Here is a 16,068-nt window from a genome sequence, read left to right as displayed (position 1 = left end):
TATATAATTTTATATTAATATGATTTATATATGTATATTATTTATTATATTATCTATATATTTATATTAATATAATTTGTATATATTTATTAATATTACAAAAGAATATTTAAATATTTATTTCTCTTCTACCAGTTTTTTTTTTTTTTTTTTTTTAAAGCGAATTAATTTTCTAACAATTTTATTTGTTAGGATAAATTTTTCTATAGAATATATTTTATTATATATATATATATATATATATATATATATATATATATTAATATACAAATAAATATTTATATGATTATTTCCCTTCTTTAATACTTTTTTTTTTATTTAATTTTCTTGTTTTTTTTTTTTTTTTTTTTCTAATTTTTCAAAACAAATTAATTTTCATTTTCAAATGATTTCAATTAATTACATAAAAATCCTTTTCATATCCTGTTCGTAATGATTCGACGAGAAATGATATTAATAATGATTTGCCAGTAGACGGTGGAGTGGGGTGAGGTGGGGTGAGGTGAGGTGGGGTAGGGTAGGTTGATAATGAAGGGATGGGAGTTTGTGCAATAGGGAAGATAAAGGTGATAGGAAGGAAGGAATAGAAAATAATCAGAACTAATTAATGGAAAAAAAAAGATGATATTATTTAATTTCGTATAATTGAATTATACGAAAATATAATCATTCCTTGAAATATATTATTTGCAGCAGTAAAAGAAGTTCAATTTCTTCAATTACTTCGATTGGACTATCATCTCGAAGCTATAGATTGGTTACCCCGGTGAAGCCTCGAAGGTCCTTCAAGCAGTAAATATCTCGAATCGAAAAATTTTTTTTATTAATCATTCGAAAAAAAAAAAAACAACAAAACAAAACAAAGAAAAAATAACAAAGCAATTATTTTTCTTTTTCTTTTTTTTCCTTTTATTTTATTTTAATCGTTCTCTCTCTCTTTTTTTTTGTAATATTTTTTTTTTTTTTGTTGATTATTTATTTATTTCTTCATTTTAATTTCAATTCTTTAGAATTTTTTTTATTTTATTTATTTCTTTTTATATATATATATAATTTTTTTTTTTTTTTAATTTTTTTTCTTTTTAATTTATTATATCTCATTGTCGTATATAGTGTCCTTTGAGAATTCGTCCTTGATCATTAATTCGTATTTGTACTTTGGTACTCTAATCTCGTCCTTTCTTTTCTTTTCTTTTTTTTTTTCTTTTTACTTTGGAAATTTTGTTCCCAAAAAATTGAATTATTTGTTTTTTTCTTTCATTTTTATTCTTCTTCCTTTTTGTTTTTATTATTTTTATTTCTTTGTCTCTTTTCATTATTGTCCTTGATAGTTTGAATCCAGACAATCTGATTGGTTGATACACTCTGATCTTCTCTCGTTCTTCCTTTTTTTATTATTATTATTATTATTATTTTTTTTTTGTACTTAATTTCTTTTCTTCTTTTTTTTTCGTTTTTTAACTTTTTCCTTTTATTTCTCTCCATTTCGTTTTCTTTTTTATGTTCTTAATTTTTTTTTTTTTTTTGGATCACGTACAATCGTGTTGTCGTTGATATCGAATTTTAATAATGAAAAAGTTCTAATCGGACGAATTTCAAATTTTAATTCGTAATTTATGTATTTGTGCAAGTTCTTTTTTTTGTCTTTGTGTGTGTGTGTGTGTGTGTGTGTCTGTATTTGGGCCTTATTAGATTTTGTTTGCTACGTTAAAATAAATCGTGCCTTTAGGACGGCATCGATCGATCTATCGATCGTGGTATTCGATTTCTAAGGGTCTTTTATTCTAATGTTACAACTAAGATCCCGGGCCCCCTTGACCTCGATTAGAACTGTAACATTTACATTCTCTTTTCTAACTATATTTCTAGAACTGGTTTTAATAGTATATCGATGAATTATTATTTTTTTTTTGTCTAATGCAAAAGTTGTTCTGCTTTTTTATTTATTTATTTTTTATATTTTCCTTTTTTTTTTTTTTTTTTTTTTGAACTTTGCACCGCCTCGAAAAAAATTTCTTTCTTACGATTTTTACTTGTTTATAGTACGTTGATTATGTAAAATTTAGAAAGATTGGATTAGATTTATTTCCGGGAAAATATTTCGTTCGCCTTGATTCAAACTAGTTTTTAGAATTTTTTTGTATATTTGTTATTTTTTTCTTTTCTTTTTTCTTTTTTTTTTTTCTGTTTATTTTTTTTCTAATATCTACGTAATACATAAATTTAGAACAAGTTAGAACGAATTTATTTCTGTAAAATTTACGAAATATTTGTTGAAATAATTATATTCATTTTCGTGATATTTGTATATATATATATATATATGAATATTTTTTATTTGTTAAAAAAATTAATTAATTGAATTTGTATTAGGAAATATTTGTTGAAACAATTGAATTAATTTTCGAGATATTTTTACGTTTGTATTTTTTATTTTGTTTCCATTTTTTTGTCATCTATTTTAGTTCTTTTTTTTTTTCTAATGCCACATAAATTTAGGGAAAAATTTTAGATTAGATTTCTTTTAAGAAGATATTTTTTCAATGATTGATCTCATTTGTTCGAATTTTTAACTTTTCGTTTATACATTCCGTATACCACTAATTAATTTTTCTAATTAAAAAATAGAATTATATATTTCGTAAAAAAGTCGTCATTAGTCATCAGCATATTCCTAAACGCTATCATAAATTTTGTCTAATCCATTGCAATTACCTAAATGTTTTTTCTAACACCATTGATTGTGTCAAAAAAAAAAAAAAAATAAAAGTAACGAAAAAAAAAATAATCATTTCATCAATTTTTTAAATGATTACAGTACCGTTTGTATTTGTCGTTTTTGGAAAAATGTATTTTTTTTTTCTTTTTTTTTTCCAGAAAACAAATTTTAATTTATCATTATCATTATTATTATTATTATTATTATTATTATTATTATTATTATTATTATTATTATTATTATTATTATTATTATTATTGTTATCGTTGTTGTTATTATTATTATTGTTATTGTTGTTATTGTTGTTGCTGTTATTATTATTATTATTTCTAATTCATTATTATTTTTCAGTGTATTTCTAAGAAGAAATGGAACCGAAGATTCTTTCGTAAAGTTACGAGGTGGTACAGGGAAATTGTCAGTATCTCACGATAGTGTTTTCCCAGGGGAGGTGCCAAATACTCGTCCTCTTTCCTCATTGGACAGTCTACCAGCCCTCGAGGTCAGTTCTCTTTTTTGATACATTAAAAATTTTCAAATCAAAATTCTACGTCCAATCAATCACTTCGAAATAAAAGATTTATCGAATATATGTTTTTTTTTTCATTTTCCTTATTTTTTTTTTTTTTTTTTTTATTTTTTTTTTAAAGCTGCGTTTAGAATTGACTTAGAAATTTTATATGTTGATTAGTGCGATCGTTAAAATTTCTTGAAATTTTTCTATTACGCGTTTATTAGAGAAAAGTTTAGAAATATTAAATGTCGAATTGATTTTCGTATTTCTAAGTTACGCTTAGAATTAATTTAGAAATTTGATATGATATTAGCTTGGTTACGTAATCCTCGGTATCCATGGTATGTTTAGAATAAATTTAGAAATTGTAGATGGGATTAGTTTGTATGTAAACTCGAAAGCTTCTCTAAGATATGTTTAGAATAAATTTAGATATTGTAAATACGATTAGTTTGATTATATTGTCCTCGACGTCTAAGTTAAGTTTAGGATAAATGTAGAAATTTTTTAACGAGATTATTTTGATTATATATAATCCTCAGGATTTAAGATATGTTTAGAATAAATTTAGATATATTATATAAAATTACTATGAATTATTTAATTTCTTTAAGTTTCTAAGTTATGTTTAATAGAACGAATTTATAATTTATAGCAATTCTAGATGATATTAATTATGACTTTCTAAGATATGTTTAGATTAAATTTAGAAATTGTAGATACGCTTAGTTTTTTTTTTTTTTTTTTTTTTTTTATCTCGAACATCTAAAGTGTATTTGTTTAGAACAAACTTATATAAGTTTTAGATGAAATTAATGATGACTTTCTAAAGGTATGTTTAGAATAAATTTAGAAATTATAAACGTTATTGGATTAGTTTATATGATATTAATCGTTTAAAATAGATTGAAACATTTTTAATTAAATCAATTTAATTTTATAAAATACCTAGATATGTTTTAGGATAAAATTTAAATAGTTTAGTTAATAACTTATACATAAAAACATATTATATATATATATATGTTCAGAATAAATTTAGAAAGTTTAGATAAAATTAATTCGATGGTATCAGGTTTTGAGATACGCATTGGAATGAATTTAGAAAGTTTTAATAAAAAAATTAATTTAATTTCACGAACTCCTATGGAGTTCCTATTATTTAGAATAAATTTAGAAAGTTTAGATGAAATTAATTTAGTTTTTTTTTTTTTTTTTTTTTTTTTTTATATATATATAACGATCTTCATATATTTGAGATATGTTTGGTATAAATTAAAGAAGAAAATGAAAAAAAAAAAAGTCATTTTAGAAGCGATTAGAATCAATTTGGGTATTAGAAAATTTTTAAAAATGGAAAAGAGAAATATTTAGAAATATATATTTAGAATTTGTCGAAGAATATTAAGAAAAGACTATGATTATTATCATTGTCTAGCTCGATTTAGATACGGCCATTTAGTATATTCTAAGCACGTGCGAATTGAATTAAGACGGTTACACATGTCTTAGGATCGACTCGTGACTCGTCTTCTAATGTTCTATTCGCACGATTACACGATGACGAGATCCTATTTTACGTTCTAATCATTCTTACTTGTTGTTTACTTTTTAACAGCTATATCGATGAATTTAATTATAACTAATAGCATCCATTCAATTTTTTTTTCTAATCAAATCACTTCCACGAATTGTTTACGTTTATTTTGCATCGTCATGCTTAATAGGAGATAAGAATTTTTTTTTTCTTCCTTTCTTTTTTCCTAATAAAATCATATCATGGAATCATTTACATTTGTTATTTGCAGATAATATTTATTATATATACATTGTATAAAATTAGGCCCATTCAAGAAATATTTTTTGGGCCCACTCAAGAAAACTTTTGACCCATTTGAAAATGTTTGACTAAACCAAAAGAACTTTTGGCCCGCCTGAAAAAAAAATATTAAACTCCAATAAAGATAACTGGCCCACTCAAGAAAATTTTTGGGCCCGTTCGAGAAAACTTTTGACTCATTCGAAAAATGTTTGGTCCCATCTTAGAAAATTTCTCAGGCCCACCCGAGGGAACATTTGACTCGCCTGAAAAAATATTGAACTACAGTCAAGATAACTGACCGACCAAAGAAAATTTTTGGGCCCGTTCGAGAATACTTTTGGCTCAATTGAATAATCTCTGGCCCATCCGTGAGAACTTTTCTTTCCTGTCATTGAAAATTTTAGCCCACTCGAGAAAACTTTTCACTCGTCTCCAATATTTTTGTTTCATTCAAGATAAAAATTTTGGGCCCGTATTAGACAATTTTAGTCCATCCAATGTCTCCACAATAATATCCACAAATATATCGTCATCATTTCGTTTCGTTTCGTTCTGATAATCGAGGAAAGTCACGAAATAAAGAAAGTGTGTCTGTGTTTATATATATAAGTACATCAATACATACATATATACATACATATATATATATATTTATTTATTCATTTCATTCACTTAACGTTTTCTTTGTTTCTACATATGTCTCCATATATATCTCTCTATCTCTTTCTTTCTTTTATTCCATATTATCCAACGCACACAGCGACGACAAGAGAGGAAAAGCAACGAGATCGAACACAAAGACTATGCACCGTACGTAGTACAAAGGCACAGGATATCCTTACGAGTAAGTTTTATCGTTTCTTTTAACATATTTTTTTTTCCTTCTTTTTTCTTTTTTTTTTCTTTTTTTTTCTTTTTTTTTTTTTTTTATTACTTTTTTACTTTTTCTTTCTCCTCCCCAGCAATTCTCTCTCTTGTTAGGGGGGGGGGGGAGGGAAAAAAATGTTCATTCGTTTATCTGTCAAACAATGTCTATTCATTTGTTTGTTTGTTTGTTTGTTTGTTTGTTTGTTTTGTTATCGTTTGAGAATTTATTAAAAATTATTAATAAAATTATGAATAATTATTAACAATTCTTTATGAAAAATTTATCGATCGGATTCTCGAACGTCGCGATGTTTTTATTTTTATTTTTTATTTTTTTTTTTTTATTTTTGATATATATATAGTTATAAAATTTGTATCAAAATTTTTTTTCATTTTTTTTTTCCTTTTTACTTTGTTTAAATAATTAAGAAGAATACATTCGACAGGTACTCGAGCAAATAAAAACGGTCATAGAGAATCGGAATCAGCAACAACAACAATCATCGACAATTTCATCTGACAATTCAAGTAATACGTTGCAACAGGTGAGAGATAATTGTTATTACTATTAATTGAATTAAAACAAAAACAAAAAAAAAAAAAGACAAAAGAAAGGAAGAAAAGAAAATTTCTTTCATTTTTCTATACTTGAACGGAACTTTCGCTTGGTAATATGTACAACGTTGTTCCGCGTGGACGTCATGTCATAACTCATCGTTAGAATTGTGTACGTTTGGATCTAATGATAGGCAGTATTATTATCATATATATATATATACATATATAGATATATATGTAAGTAAATATGTTAGAGAGCGTTAAAAGCGAAATGTAGAAACTTTCACCAACGAATCGAAAAGTCTAATATTGCTCGATTATTAATCTCTATATAATATCTCCCTTGGATTATTCATATTTCTTTCTTTTTTTTTTTTTTTCTTTTTTGTTTGTTTGTTATTTATTATAATGAATCTCAAAATTACATACATTTTTGTTTCTTCTTTAAATTCGTTTATGCATCTTATATATATATATACATGTATTTTTTTTTTATCATGTTTATTCATGAAATATTTATATCAAATTAATTTATATTCTTATCAGTTTATAATTATATATACACATTCTTTTTTATTTTTATTTATTTACTTATTTATTTATTTTAATATTTTTAATTTTATTTCGTACACATTTTCTGTGCTTTAAAATTCCCCCTCTCTCTCTCTCTCTCCCTCTCTCTTTAATATAATATATATTTTTTTAATCTATGATATATATTTATTGTATTATATTCAATATATATGTTATATTTAATTTTATATATATATATATATATATTTTTTTTTTTTATTTTTATATTCTTTAAAAACACGTGAATATACAGATTATATATTCATTGCATTGATATATTTATTATTAATATTATAATTGAGAAGGTTCATTCAATTTTTTTCTTTTTTTTTTTTTTATGCAATAATTCTCCCCTCCCAGGATTTGAACCTAAAGAAAACTTTTGATATTATCAAAAATCAGATTTTTTATCTCGTGCTTTAAACCACTCACCCAAATCCCATCCCACGTGTTGCACTACAATATATGATATTTATTGCAATTGATGCTATATCCTATAAGAATTGTTCAAATAATTTTTCATTTAATTTATTATATTTATTGCAGTTGATGGATGTAATATAAGAAATAGTTTTTAAATATTATTATTTTTTTATTTATTTATCATATTTATTACAAATATTTATTGCAATTCATATATATGGTATAAGAATTTTTTTAAACAATTTTATTTTTTATTTATCATCATCATCATCATCATCATCATTATTATTATTATTATTATTATTATTATTATTTTTAAATCACGTAAAAAGCATTATATTTTGCCTTCACGATTACAAAAAGAATTTTAACAATTGTCCATCCTACTTTTTATTTCTTTATTTCTTTATTTAATTTATTTATTTATTTACTTATTTCTTTATTTAAATAATTAATTAATTAATTGATCATATTCGTACATATATAAAGATTTATCGATGGATTAATATTTTTATTAATGTAATCGATCATAAAGATGTACTCATTTAACTTTTATGTATATATGTATGCATGTTTATGCATATAAGTGCATGTGTGTGTATGTGTGTGTGTGTTTATGTGTGTACGCGTGCATATATATGCATGTGTGACATCAGAAATCCGTTTTTGCGTTTCAGACTGTTGGAGAACGTTATCAGCAGGAAACCACCGAGGTGAGATAACGCGATTATAACACTTTACCATTTATCTATTTATTCGTCATTTGTAATAAATGTCAGTCAGTAATAAATCGTCCATTAGAGAAGTAAGATCGCGTCGGGATTTTTTTTTTTTTTTTTCGAAATTAACAAATTTGTCGAGTAATATTTTGCTTTTCTCGTCTCTCTTCTTTTTTTTTTTTTTTCTTCTTTTTTTGAAGTCTTCATTTTTCTTCACTAAATTTCATTGGTGATTCTATTTTTTTTTTTTTTTTCTTTCTTTTCTTTCTTTTTTTATTATATATAATATTAAAATTTTAATAATAACATTATATATGTGTGTATATATATATGTGTAATAAATATAATAATAAATAAACGATATAATAATAATAATAATAATAATAATAATAATAATAATAATAATAATAATAATAATAATGATGATGATGATGATGATGATGATGATGATGGTGACAGTAATAATATACAAACGTATATAATAATAAATTTCTTTTCTTTTTTCTTTTTTCTTTCTTTCTTTTTCTTTTTTTTTTTTTTGTATTTTTTTCTTTTGTTACATATAATAAATTATTTTATTACAATTGAGGTGTGAAAGTGATACGAAATGAGTAAGAGAGAGATAATTATCAATTATTGGAGGAGAATCGTTAAGAGTACTTTGCGATTATCTAATTTTGCATCTAATCGTTCGAGAAAATTGATGGTAAGATTATCGAAAAACGTTTTGGTCGTTTGTCTCTGTCTTTTTCTTTTTTTTTATTTTCTTTTTTTAATCTTTTTTTAATTTTCTTTTTCTTTTTATTTATTTATTTTTTTTTTTTTTTTTCTTGGTATAATAATCATATATATAGTCTTTAATTAAATCACATATAGAATGCAAAAAGAAACAAAAGAAAATCCATCTTATTTTTTTTTTTTTTCTTTTATTATTATTAATTTTTATTTTTTTTTTTTGCAGAATCATTTTGGAAATTACGACAAACCTGATAGGGGTGCGAACGATGAGAGCCATATCAAAGTGAGTAAAGAAATTTTAACAAACAAATTAATTGATTAATTGATGAAATAATTAATTAATTGGTTAATTAATAAATAAGAAAAGTCTGAGAACAATGAGGAAAACAAAAATGAAAAAAAAAAAAAAAGGTATAAACGAACGAACGTCATCGTCGAAAAAAAAAAATTAAAGAATCTCGCCTCTCAACTTCAACCCCTCTCCCACCCCGTCGCCCCCGAAAAAAGAAATTAATATAAGAGATCGTCGCGATCAATAGGTAGAGATCTATGTAAAAAAAAAAAACCCCATTGAAAAAATTAATTAATTTTCGAAAACTTTTCATAAAAAAAAAAAAAAAACAAAAAAGAAAAGAACGAAAGAAAGAAAAGAAAATTAGGATTATAAAAAAAATTTAGATTCCAATTATTTTTTTCTTGTTTTTTAAATAATAATAATAATAATAATAATAATAATAATAATAATAATAATAATAATAGTAATAGTAATAGTAAATAAATAAATTAATAAATAAATAAATATATAAATTAATTATAATAATAAATAAATACATAAATAATTGATGATAAAAATAATAGTAATAGTAAATAAATTAATAAATAAATATATGATAAAAATAATAATAATAATAATAATAATAATAATAATAATAATAATAAAAATAATAAAAGTTTCACTATGACGAAATACTTACATAAGAAAAATGACGTAAAGTGTGTAAATATGTTACATATTTTCTCTCTGTCTCTCTCTCTCTCTCTCTCTCTCTCTCTCTCTCTCTCTCTCTTACGTGTCCTCTTTATCTCCCTCTCCCTCCTCACCTCTCTCTCTCTTTCTTATAATACCATAATGAATAAAATTCAATAAGAAAGGTAAGGTAATACAACAACAACAACATAGCTACTGCCAAGAAAGAGAAATAGAAAGAGGAAGGGAGAAAGGAAGGAATATAAGGAAAAAAAAGAAAAAAGAAAAAAAAAAAGAAAAAACAAAAAAAAAAAAAAGAGGAAAAAAAAGTCAGATGAACGGTGATTCGACTGCCGTTTGAAACGCGTTTTACGTCCCTTTTACGTCCGTGGAACGTTCATTGTTCTGTTTCTCTCACGTTGGAACAAGTAGGCAAGCAAAGCAAACCAACCAACTTTGCATTGCCTGCCATTTTTTTTTCTGCCTCTTTTTTTCTTTCTTTTCTTTTTTTTTTTCTCTCTTTTATTTATTTATTTTTTTCTTTTTTTTTCTTTTCTTTTCTTTTTTTTTTTTTTTTTTTTATTTCCTTTAGCTTTTCTGTTTTTTCTTTCTTTTGCCTTTTTTCTTTTTCCCTTTCTCTTTTTCTCAGCAAATCTGATTTTTTGTTCTCAACCCACCACCACCCTACATTCATTCCAACTCACCCCATCCTTTCTCAGTGTCTTTTTTTTTTTTTTTTTTTTTTTTGTATTTTAATAATTTCGTTTGAAAAATTTTCCTTTAAAGGGTTCTTCCAAAGGGTTAAGAATTAAATGATAAAATTTATCTTTTAAAAGATATATTTGATTTATATTATGAAATAATTTTTTTGATTGTTTTTTTTTTCTTTTTTTAATTAGAGAGAGAGAGAGAGAGAGAGAGAGATTTTTAAATCAAAAACTTTTGGTCGACAATTTTTCTTTTTTTTTTGTTTTGTTTCTCACGTGAATCGGTCGAAAGAATGAAGTAAAAAATAATAATAATAATAATTTTTTAAGAATAATTTTGTACAAAGATCACGTATACGCTCATGTATAAACTGATATACAGTAGGTATTTTTTCTTTTTTTGTGTTTTTTTTTTGTTTGTTTTTATTATTCTTTGTCGTTTACTCGTCGTTGCGTTTTGCATAAATTCTGAAAATGAACGTCAACAAATAATGGCGTCAAAAAACTTCGTAATATCCGTGAGAGAAGAAAGAATTGAGAAAACGTGAAAAAAAAAAAAAAAAAGAAGAAGGAGAAAAAAAAGAAGAGAACAAATTTGGAATTGAATGGCGTCACGGTTCGTTGATTTTTTGAATTTAAGCTCATTAACGTGCTGGAATGGGAACGGGGCAAAAGGCAAAGTAAGAGAGTCTCTTTCGAGAGTGAACGCGGAAACGAAACGTGTGCGACATGGCACTGTATTCGCGTGATATTTATTTTACCGTTACTTGGCCCGCGATCTCTGTCTCTCTCTGTATGTTTTTCTCTCTCCCTTCCTCTATATGTCGTTAACAAAATTAATCCAATATTATTAAATTATTAACAAATTAAAAAAAAATTTTTTTTTCTTTTTTTTTTTTTTTTTTTTTTTCTTATACATTTGTTCATTATTTATTTTAATTTATTCGCGCGAGATCATATCAATAATGTTTTATTTAATTAATTTTTTTTTTCTCTTTTTGAATTTTGCGCACAAAAATTTATTTCGTAAACAAAAAATAATCATTCTTCAAATAATTTGTACCAATTATATATATGTATATATATATCGTTGATTGAATTGTCCGTAGAAAATAGTTCATAATCTTGAATTATAGCTTTTTGTCTTTTATATGTATTATCAATGTCGTTGGTAAATTACCGACAAGTATGGCGTACCAAGCGATAAATGTAGAGATCTTTTTTTTAATTTATCGACAGAAGATTTATCTATCGTAGATATATTTAATCAATGAAATCTTTTTTGCAACATTTTTTATGATTTTATGTATTATACATACACACACACACATATGTATATATACAATTGTTAATTAATTATTTAAACGTTGATTTCATCGGTTTTGCTATAATACTTCTATTTTTTATATTTCTTTTTTAAAGTAAATACGTGTTATCGACCACGGTCGATAAATTACCAACAAATAAGTGGGACAGTCGATAAACGAGAAATCATTTTTACTAACTTATCGATAGAACGATAACTCTATTATAGGATACATTAAATTTAATAAAATCTTTTTTGCAATATCCTGAACGAGTACGTTTGCATTATTTTATAACTTTTACAGAACGTAAGAAGCATAATGAAGAAATTTATTGATAATTAATAAAAAAATTATTCTTATGTCAAGAAAAAAAAAAAAAAAAAAGATTCGAAGAAAATCAATATTAATTATAAAATTGTATTACAAATATAATTGTTAATTATTTATTTAAACGTTGAGTTCATCCATTTTGATGTAATATTTTTAATTTTAACTTTTTTAAAAAATATATTTATTATTATTATTATTATTATTATTATTATTATTATTATTATTATTATTATTATTATTATCTGAGCAAGTAGTATACTTTCCTCAAGTATTATTACGTAAAAGAATCTACAATGTTACGATCGACTTCTCTCAATCCTTTCGAAACGAGAAACCGACTTGTGCAATGATAAAACGGAACTATTATATCTCTTTTCTCTCTCTCTCTCTCTCTCTCTCCTTTTCTTCTTCTTATTATTATTATTATTATTATTATTACTATTCTCGTCTTAATCGACGGTCGTTGAGACAGGTCATTGATGGTGACTTTACGAATAGGTTTTGAACCGTGAAAATATTTTTTTATTCATATTTTTCTTTTTTTTTTTTAAATAAGATCGTATGACAAATTTTATTATCTTACGAAAAAAAAAAATAAATAAATAAAATAATAAATGGAAATAAAAAAAGAGAGAGAAAGAAAGCAAAGAAGGAAAAACATGTATGATTTTCTTTGATTATGTTATCGTAAATCGTAAATGTTGACGTGGAAAATGTTGAGATTCGTAATATCCCTTACGTTTTTATATATTTAATTAAATAACAACAACAACAACAATAATAATAATAATAATAATAATAATAATAATAATAATAATAATAATAATAATAATAATAGTAATAATAATAATGGACGTGTAAATTATTTCATTTTAACTACAATAATTATTATTTATAACAATAATTATTTTTTTTCGTACAGAATATCATAATAAGTATTATTATATTATTATTATTATTATTATTATTATTATTATTATTATTATTATTATTATTAATATTATTATTATTATTAATATTATTATTATTAATATTATTATTATGTTGACATTAAAGTTCGAGTCCATAACAGCAGACATAGTTGTTAAGCCGGATTGATATTTACGTGGCATTTTGTTGCAGTCTAGCTTTCGTCATGGCGTTGCTTGCAAGGCCAAAGAATCCATATGAATCTCTGATTGAGATTTATCTTATTAATTCGTAGCATTATGTCTACATATAAATACACATACACATACTCACACACACAAAGAGAGAAAGAGAGAGAGAGAGAGAGAGAGAGAGGTACGTGCGTTTAAAAATTTAATTGAACAAATTTTTCATAGATCAAAATCGAACAATTCGATTGATCATTTTAATTATAAACAAATTGATTATTTTAATTGTATAAACAGATGACTTTCTTTTGTCTTTCTTTTTTCTTTTTTTCTTTTTTCTTTTTTTCATTCATTCATTCATTCATTCATTTATTTTCTTTTTTTATTTTTTTATTTTTTTTTTTTTTTATTTTTCATCTAATTGAAACGAATCCATTCCAGTTACGGCGTAAAAATAAACGAGAAAATTTGCAGCTCGTAAAGAACAAATTTGTTTTTTCTTTTTTTATTTTTAAGTTTTTTTTTCTTTTTCTTTTTTTTTTTTTTTCAAAATGAAAACAGCGCAAAAGTGAAGGGAGAAAACGAGTTGGGGATTTAAGGGTTGGGTATTAATGGGTCGTGGTGATGGCGGCGGGGGGCGCGCGGGGGAAGGGAAGGTCGGTGTGGAGTGGGGGTAGAAGGATTCGAACGCAAACAAGTAATTAATCACGCTATTAATTACGACATTAATTACGTCACTTTAATTGAATCCGTATGAGCCTAATCAAAGGAGTATGATGGTTACGTAGTGAACGTGCGTGATTTGATTTATATAATTTAAAAAGAAAGGAAAAGAAAGAAAGAAAAAAAAAGAAAAAAGAAAAAAAGAAAGAGAAGAAAAAAAGGAAGGAAGAAAGATGGAAAAAGTATGATTCGAAAAGTCAATAACAAAATTTGATTCGTATCGTAGAAAATCGAGGAAACGAATTGATGAAAGATTGGAACGCGATAATTATGTTCGATAAACGAATGTTATAAAGCTCCTAATCGCAAAAAATGGATCAAGGAAGCGTTACGTAAATTTGATATTTCCTAGAATTATGTAAAGATTATTAAAAAAAAATTTTTTTCTCTCTCTTCTTTTTTTTTTCTTTTTTTTTTTTTTTCCAACATTTCGATCGTTCTTCCCTCGATCTCTTTTTCTTTCTTTATTTCTTTTTCCTTTTTTTCTTTCACCTCTTTCTCGCCCTCTTTCTCTTTCTTTTTTGTTTTTTATTCTTTTTTTTATTTTTTTTTTTTTTTTTTGCTTTTCCCCCCTCTCTCGCCTTTCTTTTTATTTAAGTCTATTTTTTTCTGTTTCTATTCTTTTGTTTTCTATTTCTTTTTCTTTTTTTTTTGTTTTTTTCTTTTTTTTTTCTTTCTTTGATACGAATTCGACACTTTTCTGAAAAACGAAAAGAAAGAAGGAAAAATTTCATATTTATTATAACTTTCGATTTCATTTTATTTATTATTATTCGTACGTAGATCCATTTATTGATTTTATTTTTTGTTTATTCACTTGTTTATCTACTTTATACTTTTACTTATTTATTTATTTATTTGTTTATTTGTTTCTTGACTCATTTATTGATTTTATTTTTTTCTTTATCGATTTATTTCTTTGCCAATTGATTTATTGATTTTATTTTATTTATCCATTTTGTTTATCCATCCATACCTTTTCTAATTTATTTATTTATTTGTTTATTTTTTATAATAATAAATCTCCATAATCTATAATAATTCACGAGAAGGACGTAACATAATTTATCTTGATATTCGTCGTTGTTCTTTGGCTCGTTTAAATATTACATTTAAATAAATAAAAAAAAAAAAAAAAAAAAAAAAAAAAAAAAAAAAAAAAAGAAGAAGAAGAAAACAAGAAAAAAAAGAATTCTAATCTAAAGATGACATAACGAAGTCAACGATAGCCTTAAATCATTTTCCCCCGTTGGATCATTCAGTCGATTTCGACAACGACAAAAAAGGAAAAAAGAAAAAAAAAGAAGAAACCATAATCTCCGTTGTTGTTATTATTATTATTGTGTCGTGTAGTTATGGAAGATTCGTGGAAGCATGGTAGACATTTCTTTTTCTCTTTTCTTTTCTTTTTTTTTTTTCTTTTTTTATTTTATTTTTTATCTCTTTCATTTTTTTTCCCCCCATCATATTATCTTCCTCCATTTTTCTATCTTTCGGGAGGGAAAAAGAAAAATAGATACAATCGTAGCGTTTGTTAAGCAATCTTGATTATACTGAAAAGAGAGTGTACGTCTTTCTCTATTTATGTGTGTGTGTGTGTGTGTGTGTGTGTGTGTGAGAGAGAGAGAGAGAGAGAGAGAAAGGAGAACTTGTAGGTGAACGACATGATTGAGAAATCCAGTTCGAGGAAATAGTTAGAAAATGTATCTTTAGATACATTTATAATGGTTAGATAATTTAATTGCTCTTTCTTTCTTTTTCTTCTTCTTCTTCTTCTTCTTCTTCTTCTTTTTTCTGTTTATTTATTCATTGTTATTATTATTATTATTATTATTATTATTATTTTTTTTTTTTTTTTAACTTTTGTTCTATTCCCATTTATTCTTGTTTCATTTCTTTTCTCTCATTTTTTCTATCATTGAATTTTATACATTTTATCTTCTTTTCTCGTTATTATTATTTTTTTTTTTTTTTTTAATTGAATTTTTATTTTTTACTTTTTAT

The 16,068-nt window shown here is 24.1% G+C and overlaps 1 protein-coding gene across 8 annotated transcripts in view; it reads left to right on the top strand.

The window, feature by feature from the left end:
* LOC124432516 (heat shock protein DDB_G0288861-like) overlaps positions 1–16,068 on the top strand; it is a 73,356-nt gene that overhangs the window by 39,640 nt on the left and 17,648 nt on the right. For 4 of the 8 annotated variants that reach the window (XM_046981540.1, XM_046981539.1, XM_046981533.1 and 1 more), the window contains 6 exons: positions 694–792; positions 3,071–3,221; positions 5,816–5,899; positions 6,369–6,467; positions 8,154–8,189; positions 9,157–9,216. In XM_046981540.1, the coding sequence (XP_046837496.1) occupies positions 694–792; positions 3,071–3,221; positions 5,816–5,899; positions 6,369–6,467; positions 8,154–8,189; positions 9,157–9,216 (529 nt within the window). The remainder of the gene's footprint in view (positions 1–693; positions 793–3,070; positions 3,222–5,815; positions 5,900–6,368; positions 6,468–8,153; positions 8,190–9,156; positions 9,217–16,068) is intronic. The other 4 variants (XM_046981534.1, XM_046981535.1, XM_046981538.1 and 1 more) reach the window with 4 other exon arrangements.

This window comes from Vespa crabro, chromosome 25, assembly GCF_910589235.1.
Source record: "Vespa crabro chromosome 25, iyVesCrab1.2, whole genome shotgun sequence".
NCBI lineage: Eukaryota > Metazoa > Arthropoda > Insecta > Hymenoptera > Vespidae > Vespa > Vespa crabro.
The sequence above is the reverse complement of the archived record's forward strand: the minus strand, read 5'-3'. Positions and strand labels throughout refer to the sequence as shown.